An 11,051-nucleotide genomic window follows, 5' to 3' on the forward strand; every position below is an offset into this window, starting at 1 on the left:
GGTTGGGGTTAATAGGTCAACACAGGGTGTGTGTGTGTGTGTGTGTGTGTGTGTGTGTGTGTGTGTGTGTGTGTGTGTGTGTGTGTGTGTGTGTGTGTGTGTGCGTGTGTGTGCGTGTGTGTGCATGTGTGTGCATGAGGGTTTGCCTCAATCGATCACTCAGAGCCATTAGCAGTGAGAGTGTGTCTGTGTGGTATAGGATGGTGGGGTGCAGGAAATAGTACTTAATGCACTTTGCTCTTAAAAGATGGTGGACTTATTAGACCCTTTCAGACATGTAATCTGTAAAATTGCTGGCTGCATCAATATATCAAAGTAAAGGCTTTCACATTCACACATGCTATACTGTAAGTCTGTGCTGTGGAAAATGTTGTTCTTGGCCGATTATAGTTACATACAGTATATTTAATAAATGAGGGGAGAGGATGTTTACTGTAAGATGTGTACAGGCTTTTAACATCAATACATTTTTGATATGTTGAAAAGATTGCTCTTCATCAGACTGTCTGCATTATTTTATTATGCTCTTGTAAAAGAAAAACAAATGGTTCCTGTGTTTAATTCTAAAACTATACCTAACAGTAGACTTCTAGCCAGCACTTTAGCATTGCTATGTTTAGCAATGAAAGACTGCAGTGTTTACATGGAAGGAAGCTGGGCTAAGTACAGCACTCTCAGAAGCAGAGTTACAGTAATTCAGCCAATCAGACAGTCAGACAAGAATGGGAAACTCAGAGGGAGACACCTAAAAGTCTAAAAGACTTCCTGTCTTCTATAAAATGGGCCACATTGGACCAATGACTGCTGATAGCTGATTCTAAAGGCAGTTTTTGATTAAAACCCTCTCATGCATGAATAATTAAAAACATTATCTAGATTTCTTAAGATTCCTTTTGTTACTCAAAATTGAGCTAAAATACAATTCACTAAAAACAAAAAAAATATTTTTATTTTTAAATGATTTAACTGTCCACATATGTGGACACCATGCAACAAAGGCGTAAAATGCCACACCTGACAATTTGGAATATTGTGTTTTTTATATCATGTTATGCTATGTATTTAAGCTCAATAGTTGGAAATTAACAATAAAAAACATATTTTAGAAACAAATAGAGGAAAAACACTCATAGTGGTTTTTACAACTCTAGTTACATGTATGCCGAAACTCCGTTTTAACATATCAACACCCAACATGTAACAGATCAGATAGTTAAAACTGATTTCTTTACAGTATGTGAGTACAATACTTATTCTTATTTCTTGTAAAGGCCGCAAAGCACTCAAAAGTTGCCGTTTAATGCTGTAATTTGCACTTTTACATTGTTATTTATGTTCATATATTTGTTGTATTTGTGTCTGTTTTATTATAATACAATTCATCACATCCTTGAAAAAGTAAAATAGATATACTAGCAGGTTACAGAAATCAAAATTAATGCAATCTGACTCCACTGTTGCGTGACGCCCACATACGTGGACAGTTCGTTTTTGGTGTATAAAAACTACATTTTACTCTAAATGTTTACTTATAAAACATGAACTTGTTAATAACAATTTATTGTACATACTACTATTTTTTTAACTCCTCCAATAAAAGTTTTTTACTGATATGCCTGAGGCTTTTAGCACATGGCCATCATAATCGGCCATCTTGTATTGATGAGGTCATCAAGCAATAAATATTTGGAAAACCAGAGAGTAACCACTGTATCAATCAACTGACACTGTCCTCAAATGACTAATTTTCACGTGACGTCACATTCCAAGGAAAATGCTTCCTTGGAGGGCAAAAAGACGTTATTTTCCGCTGCCAGCCAACCAGGAAGCACTGTTACTTTGAGTTTGTTACTTTTCGTTGCCAAAATGCTGGAAGGTTGTTGTGCTTTCGGATGCAATAATCCTGGTGGACCTGGCGGCTTTTAACGAAAGAAATACAGCAGCAGGTGCTGTATATGGATCACAAGTGCCCAACACTTGCAGTTTGTGTCCATATCTATCTTTTCTTGAGTTGAGAGGTGATCCAAATAAAAACGTCTTTTGCGGCGTCTCTACGCAGGAGTCCGTTGTGAGCTGCTATCTTGGTCTGTTGTTTTGCCCTCCAGGTCACATGACAGAAAACTATGAATAGCAAACCAAAATGGAGTTAAAATAACTGTCCACAAATGTGGACACCATGCATGAAAGGGTTAAAATAATCAAATAAATTTATTTTTGCGTAGATTGTAACTGCAACATGAATCTTGATTAATCTATTTCGCGGGCAGGAAAACTCCCCTAACAAGCCGACAAACACAGTCCTGACATATTAGCAACTTAGAAAGATTTTCTTTTAACTCTTTTTTGGTCATTATCAGCTCCTGAGGAAAATATCTGGCTCTCTAGCTGCTAAATGTTTCTTCCCCAGCTAGTCGCCAACTGTGTCTGTCTGCAGATTGGTGCCGGATGGGTAGTGTACAGTAGGTTTATCAAAGCCTTTTTTTAGGAAAACCGCTGCTTGCTGCTGCCGCTGGAAATGATAAGAGCGCTGAGACTGAACAATACCATAAAACTAAAACAATTAGCTAAAAAGTTTTAATCCTATCTGGAGCAAGTATGTATGTGGGTAAAATATTCACCCAAACCCCAGTGATAATTTCAGATGCAATTATGCTACTAGTTTATCAACACTGACAAACAACAACATTAAAATGCTCTTAAATGTTTTCATTAGTGATAAAAAAACCCAGAATAATATAATATTCTATGATACAACACTGTGAAAGGAGCCATTCTGCATAATAAGTATCCTTTTTCTTTTGGTATAAGTCAATTTAAACTACATTTTGCTGATAATACTTCTGTACTTTTACATAACAGTTTGAGTATCTTGAGACCATTGTATTTCTGCTTCGACCACTACTGTCTGCTGTGAGGCTTCGGGTTCAACACCACTGATTTCCTCATCTGCCCCCACTGTCCATCACCACCAAACTATTCTGATTCGTCCAGACATCCCATGCATCTTTATCCCCTAGCCTATGTTTTTAGTGATCGAACCAGATAAAACAAGTGACAGCACAGTTAACCTCTCAGTCTCATTTTCTTCTTTGTTTCTTTTCCCCTCCCTCTTCTCATCTCTCTCGCTCTCTGTTAATCTATGGAGGTCTACCTCATCTGTTATTTCTCTCACACTCTCCCCGAAACACCTGTCGTTTTGCCCGTCAAGGTTATCAGGCCACTGTGTAAACAACAAAGAGCTCTGCTGATGGGGATAACGCACAAACAGACATTCATTCGCTGGAATCCCTCTGCGTTGTCCTGGTAACGACAGATGGACTGAGGAGCAACAGTCTGAACCTGTTATCGCTGTAAAGTCGCTTAACAGGTACGAGAGATGTGATGGACAGACTGATACAGCTTCACCTGGATTCACCTGATCTGTGTATCTGATAAACTACACGGCCGCAAGTATATGGATACCAGAACATTACACAAATATGTTTTTGTTGAACAATGGTGGAAGAAATCCTTCACTTGAATAAAATTACTAAAATCCCATATACATATTTTGCAAACATGTAATTGGTAATATGGTTATAACAGTTAGGGTTTGGTGTCCATGTAGAGTGAACTAGATGTCTGTGTGTTGTTTTTATGCTCTGATAATGATAATCCAACACATCTTTGTAGAAGCGTCCATGTTGATTCCACATTCAGACTTAAGAGCAAATGAACACGCTGAAGTCGAAACGACTTGACGATGTGGGAAAAGGGATCATCCAAGATCACATGGATGCACTCTGAGCCACTTCTCAACCCTCACCACTACATGCCACTAAAACTTACAGACTGAACCTTTAAATAAAAGTATGTGAGAATAATTCTGAAAATGTATTTCAAGTAGTATTACTCACGTATTAATGTAAAAGCGGGATTTTACTATTCTAGCTGTTGAGGAGTGCAACTAATGATTATATTCATTATGGATTAATCTGCTGACTATTTTCCCCATGAACCGACTGACTGTTTGGTTTGAAACATTCTGACAATAAGGAGAAATGCAGTCACAATTACTGCTGTGTCCAAACAACTGTAAATACCTCAACATTATTAACAAACATTACAATTATTAGAATTATTAAAAAGGAAAATCAGCAACAAGAACAATGAAATATATTTGCATTAAAAAGGACTTTAAAAAATCAAAATAGTTAGCAATTGATTTTCAGTCAAACAACTAACTGATTGATCGTTCAGCTGTCCTTGTCCCCATGCGCATTTATGTGCAGCTAAAACAGCCTCAGTGTTTCCCATTAATTAACGAGACCATGGCGGCCCGCCATAGTCTAATTTGCTTTGCCATAGTTTCAAAATGAACTGAAAATATTTTTACACATCTCATAATAACATTTCAGACCTCTAAAGTTGTGTTTTTTGGGCGCTGCTGTAAGCTCGCACATTCACACACTTTGGCATCTGACTTGAGACTTTTCTTTTGAGGTAACTACGGTAACATTAACTGTTTCTGTCACTCGTTTGTGAGAAGGAGATTAAGGTAGCCGCGCCTAAATTTGGAGTGCACAAGTATTCAAGCGTTTATGGTAAGTGAAGCGGGCCTGAACGAGCAGACAGACAGGTTAGCGACTTCCTGTTTCTGTCTTTACAAAGACAAGTGTTGCATTATGAGAGTCCCACCTGAAGAGAGGCTGTGAATTCTTCATGTTACGCCATACGAGAACCACATTCAACATTATTTATCAAACTGGGTCGGACTTGATGAATTTAGCGCAAGGATCGCAAGGATACACATGTGACAACGTCCGGTTTTCAAAATAAGGCGTCTATACAGGATGGAAATAAGATTAATTGGATTATATTCACAGAAAGTATAAAACATATTACACGTGTCCATTAAAAGTAAAACAATAAAATGTTAGGGAAATTACTAATTCTGTTTTTTATTCTTTGATTTAGGGTTTCTGGAAAACCTAAATTAAATAAATTTGTTGACTTTTGTTGCTGTTTCATCCCCATTTATAGCTCTACAATGGGTTTATGATTAAATAGTTTATTAGAGTACAACATTGTTTACCAGCGTACAAAGTTCTTCATAGATAGCCTCTTAATTTTGCACCAAATTAATGCTTTTAATTTTAAAATGTATAAAATGTTCTTCTGGGTGAGCATGCACCGAGGCCCACCCACCATAATCTCTTAAAATCCTGTGGGAAACACTGCAGCCTCCACCAGTCTTTCCACCAGAAGTCGAACCTGGCTGCAGGGATTTGCTCCCATTCAGACATAAAAGCATCTTTGAGGTTCAGGACTGACGTTGACCAGCTCTGGCTAACAGCTGGCGTTTCGGGGGGGGGGGGGGGGGGGGGGGGGGGGGGGTACACTATTGTATAAAATATCATGGTTTGCTATAGCATTGAGATTTTCAATTTATTTTATTTTTAATTTATAGTGTCATAAAGTGACTTTACATGTAAGTTATGTTTTTTAAGAAGAACACTCTTACACGTCATCTATGCCATGCCCATAAACTTATCTTATACAACATTTTGTCGAGTTACCACAAAAGTAGGCTATAAAAAAATATGGACACCTATAATTCATTGACAAGACAATCATGTGATGTAATCAAAAGCTCCAGAACAGCTGCTTAATAGTCTTTTTTGCAAAAACTACTGTAAAAGTAAATGTGATTTTGTAAGGTGCTGGTTGCACGTTACCTAACCAGTCACCTAACTTGCCATGTTTCAGGCAAAAGTAAGTTTCATGAGTTTTCAAATCACATGCAGTTTCTGCTGGACAAGAGTACAACTATTATTATTTCCATTGTCGTTAATGTAGAAATTAATGTTTCATTCAACCGATTAATCCTTTAGTTTTATGTAGAATATGTTTTAAAGAAAAAGCAGAAAATGCCCACATTTAAGAAGCTGTAACAAGCAAATGATTGCTATTTTGTTTTACTAACTTACTCCAAAGTTAATTATCAGAATTAATAGATTATTCATTTAACCACTAGTCCTTTTTTGTTTATTGTAGTAAACACTTACTTTTTCTCTGCTTCTGAGGTGCAGAAGCAAAACAGAGAAATGAGTATGTCCACTTGAAAACATTAATTAAGTTATTTTATCTTTCCCAGCTGAAGCTCAGTAAAGTAATTGTTACTTGAACTGCAGCTGGAGCTGCTGCGGGCTGTTCATATGGAGAGCATATTAAAACAGCTGGCTAAAGTTTTTTTTTTTTTTGGCTTCGACAGCTCACAGCGTGGGGTGCCAAGAAACAACTTTGTGTTTTTTTAAATAAACATGACATCTTGAAATCCCAGCCTTATTAGCATAATATCACTCCTGATAATTATGTCAACCGAAAACAATCCCTGGAAATATTCCCTGTAAAAAATTACATGTTCCACAACAGCAAGCTGCAATAATAATGATTTACACCTGCTAATTAAAAGACCAGCTGCTGGATGTCTGAACGCATCTGCATTAAGCTTTGATGAGGATGACGTTAACTTCTTCATTAGGCTTTTGTTTTCACTTTTTCCCCATCTGTGTGTGGATATGGAGGGGTTTACAGGGTGGAGTGAAATCTTAGTGGTAAGTCAACTAGGAGTGTTAATGCCAGATAAGTATTCAGCTGTTGACCTCTGACCCCAAACACGAAACCCGCTGTAACTAAAAAGTTTTGTACAACACAATGATTTGTATTTATCCCTTATGAGGGATAAGTAGCAAGAGGCCAATCAGAACTGTTGTTAGTTCTCTGTGAGTTTGACGGTGGCTGAATATCTTAAAATGAAAGAGAGGTGTGTTTTCTTGTATTACCAAACTGTAAAACAGGAACCAAATTAATTAAGAGATGAAAAGTAATTTTTAAACGCTTCAATACTACCAAAAAGGGGTACAACCCAGGCTTTAGACTTGAAATCACTCTTAATATAAACAAAATCAATTATGACATTATTCTGCAGTTATTTCATTATTAAAGGCAAATAAGGCTTGTAAATGGACATCTACTCTTTATTTACATTAATGAAGATGCAATCTACTTTGTATTTAAACTCTGTTTTGTGTTTCATTACCGAATCTTATATAAGAAATAGCAACAACACTTCATTGCAGGTTACTGGTGATGGAAGTTCAGACAGTTTGGGAATCTGAAGGTGAACAAGGCAGAGGGTAAAAGCAACGCTGAAATGATCTGAAGATGATTTGATTGTTTTGGTCAAAATAAAATTAATTAGAGACTATTTTGATAATAGATTAAAGTTTTTCCAAGTACAAACGCCAAAGATTTGCATGTTGCATGGCATCTCAAATGTGAGGCTTTATTTATTTTTAGATATGACAGCAAACTGAACATGTTTTGAACTGTTGGTCGGATGAAAGGAGGCTAAAAATGTGGAAAAAAAGCACCTTCCACTCTGGACGCTTATGATGGACATTTTTCACTATTTTATATTTTTATATTTCCCAACATTTTATGGACAACATAATAATGTTTTCATTACTCTCATAATCTTTAGTTAAAGCTCTAGTTGAAAGCATCTTTTTATAATCAATTTTCAAAACATTTCTGTCTTTTATCACCACCGCCATCACCAATATTCAGACTGTTATTTACTATGATGATGACTATGATTTAGCATTTTAAAAGTAGCAAACTATTAAATTACATACCTAAATGTTGTCACAGGATATCACATATAGATTAATACTTTAAATCCATTATTTACAATACTATGATATATGATCTATCAAAAGCTCCAGAACAGCTACTAAAAAGGTCCTTGTGGTGGGATTACATTTTTCAATCTCTGTTTCTAAACTCAAGAATTAACTTTCATTCTCAACTTTTTAGCCAACACGGAAGAGAACTCCTTAAAAAAGTAACGTAACACAACCAGTGGTTTTTCTTTTCACCTTCCTGCAATGATGTACAGGGGCGAGTTCAATCTAAAAACGTTTTTCACCGCTTTCCAACATTTTCGGATTGAACAACATGTTTCCTTGCAACGTTGCGCAACGATCTGCATCAGGCTTCCAGGTATGTTTTCTCCCGTTTGGTGGGTGTATCTCAGGTGTTACCCAATCAGCTGCGACAAGTTTGTAAACACAACGGTGTTAAAAAGGCAGGAAAATTCAGTGCGCTTGCGTACACAGCAGGGTGTTCAGGGAACCACCGTTTCCTTGAAAAAAACATTTTGCTACGTTTTGTCTGCACTGAACACAGCCCTGGTGTACCTGAAGGCCCTTGTGACATCACTGGTGGGTGTGGTTACAGGTGCAAATGAGTCATCAGTGGGCCATAAGGTGTGGTCAGGCAGGCTTGAATTCTTACAACCCAAGAGGGCAATAAAACATTGCTTTTCAGTAAGATGTCAAGTGGAAATCTGAACATCTGCCATTACAACTTGGCAAACTCCATCAGCTGCTAGAGATCATGGGAAACGATTAGATTGTATGTATGATGCTTTGGCAATGTTGTTGTTACACATTCATGCCAATAAAGCTAATTTGAATTTAATTGAATTGTAAGACGATAGATTGTTTAGTCAACAACTGTATCCAAGGTCAAAAATGAACTCCCATCTATCATCCTGTTCTATGTACACTCCACCTCAATTTTAACAAAGTCAACTGCGTAAAGATATTCAAGAAGTAAAACAATATGAAAACTCCAGCTTTGTCATTAGTTAAGGCTTCTGGCCCAGCTTGGCCTGCTTCGTATCCTCTGGGTTAGTTTCCAGGAAAAACAAGTCATCGTATGAACAAAAGAGACCCATCATCTCTTTGCATTTTAACTCATAATTTAAGATTTCGCACTTTAACTGACCTGAAACCATTTTCCCCTAAACACTTGAACAATAACCCAATTGATTTGGTCAAAGAAATTTTAAAACCCAACAAGCATTCATACACAAACCTCTTGCTTGGCGAGAAGTTGGCCTTCCTCTGGTTACTTGTAGACTCTTTGAAGTCCGTCCTTGTTTGGCTTTTCAAAAACATACAAATTCTACTACTTTATTGCCATTAAAGCTACATGTAGACTTATCGGAAATTGTGGTTGAGTTACACATTGTCTCCGAAACCACGTCGGGTCCAACGGCTCCAATGCGGAATATCGTTCAAAAAGAGAAAATCGATTGTTTGTTTTTTTGGTTTCCATAGCTCTTTCAGAAGCTGAGTTTTCAGACGTTTGAAAGTACTTTTTCTCTATCGTCTTTTCGGAGCCGAGGCAGAGCTTGTCCCCATCCACCACCGCTGCCACCACCACCACGCCTGGACATTTCTTGATTTCCTCTGGCACTGCAGCCCTGAGCCAGACAGACAAAGGAAGGGAAGCCCTGCCAAGTCTCTCCACTGCAGGCATGGCTTTTCCTTCCCTCTCTGCTCCCTCGCTCTTTCTTCGTCTCTCTCGATTGTGGCAGCGTTCCCGAGAAGCTTTGGCGACACTCCAGCATGTCTGCCACGCCGTCTGAACCCTTCCATCCATCCATCCCAATCGTCATTTCGCAGTGGACCCCCGCCCTCCTAACCCCTCCACTCCCACATCCTCCTTCCCCCGTCCAACCCCCTCCAGTCCACCCCACTAAAAAACCAAACACAGTTTGGGTAAATAAATCCAAACTAAATTAAAAACATTAATTTAAAATCACTCAAACATTCGACTCTGTACTCCTCCCATCATATCATTTCTCTCGGTCTCTTAAACACTGAACCCAAATACCACCAAGTCAATAATCTTCTCCACACAACCTTTACACTTCCTACTTATTACTGTCATCTTTCTCTTTCTTAATGTTAAAGGGAATAGTGAGTGAGTGTTTATGTGTGTGTGTGTCTTTTGTTCAGTGCCAGTGCAGAATCTATTCATCATGTGCCAAAACTCAGCGCCCTCACTTGTAGTGAAGAGGGGGCAGGTTGGTGCCAACTACCCTGACTGCTGGTGTCGGTCCGTTTATACACACAAAAAACACACAGACACACTTTTGTTTAGGACATTTAAACGTTATAGTGACAATGATCATTTAGAAGAAATAAATAAATCAACAGATGTATGGATTATTAAACAGGCAATATTGATGTTTATGATTTGAAACTGCTAATGGCTGATATTTATTGCCAGTATCTTTATCCAGTCAGGGCCAAGCAATGATTATTACTTTCTTTACAGACTTTCAAAGAAAATGTGTTGTGATGATATGACAATGTCAATTTTAGGCGTTTTAAACATCAATGTCCTAAATATAATGTATTTGTCAATATCCATACAACGCTCAAGAGGCAAACGCGCATGCGCAGTAGCAGCTTGCTAGTGTGATAGTAACAGCAGGTGCTAACGGCTAAATTCACAGTTACTTAACTTGTTTACATCGTTATAACTTAATTTGGTTTTGTCGTGTAAGGAAGGCAGTACCACAGATGTTATCAAAAGATAACCAGAACGTAAAAGAAACCAGTAATTTGTTTATATCGGTTCGCTATCTAACGTGGTTGTGCCGTAAAGTTAGATAATTTAGCTGCTTAAGCTAACGTTAGCATGCTAAAGGCAGTCCGGTCAGTCTTACCGGAGACTTTGATGCTGTCAGTCCGGCCGGGCAGTGCTGTCTCCGGTGTCGGCAACTGCGCTTTAAAAGCCATGTCTCCCATTCTGCTGTTGACAAAATGACGCCAAACCAGACAGAGCCTGGAGGATGAGACCATTGAACTTACAGCAGCACCGATACTAACTCACTAATGCACAGTGCACACTGAGGGCTAGCTCAGTTAGCTGACCTTAGCTTTAACAGCGATCTTACCTAACTTTAACACACAGGCTTGTGTAATGTCATGTTACTTAACTCTGAGCACAAACTAACGGCATGCCTAACGTTACAGATGCACGATAAATAGTTATAACATGATATAAGACTCTTGTCACTGAAAACCAAATGTGCATTTTTGCACAGAAGATGGCAAAATTAAGCTGTAATTAGGCTATGTGGAGAAATTGATAACTTTTTATTTGTTCTTTCCACTGTAATTGACATCACATACGCGCCGAATTTA

At 38.0% G+C, this 11,051-nt stretch overlaps 1 protein-coding gene across 3 annotated transcripts in view; it reads right to left on the reverse strand.

Annotated features, from left to right (window-relative positions):
- msra (methionine sulfoxide reductase A) overlaps positions 1-10,776 on the reverse strand; it is a 47,245-nt gene extending 36,469 nt beyond the window's left edge. For 2 of the 3 annotated variants that reach the window (XM_046061356.1, XM_046061355.1), the window contains exon 1: positions 10,571-10,776. In XM_046061356.1, the coding sequence (XP_045917312.1) occupies positions 10,571-10,706 (136 nt within the window). In that variant the 5' untranslated portion in view covers positions 10,707-10,776. Of the gene's footprint in view, positions 1-8,925; positions 9,443-10,570 lie in introns of those variants that run through there. The other variant, XM_046061357.1, reaches the window with a different exon arrangement.
- Between the last annotated feature and the right edge of the window lie 275 nt (positions 10,777-11,051).

Source organism: Micropterus dolomieu, linkage group LG10 (assembly GCF_021292245.1).
Source record: "Micropterus dolomieu isolate WLL.071019.BEF.003 ecotype Adirondacks linkage group LG10, ASM2129224v1, whole genome shotgun sequence".
Taxonomy (NCBI): domain Eukaryota; kingdom Metazoa; phylum Chordata; class Actinopteri; order Centrarchiformes; family Centrarchidae; genus Micropterus; species Micropterus dolomieu.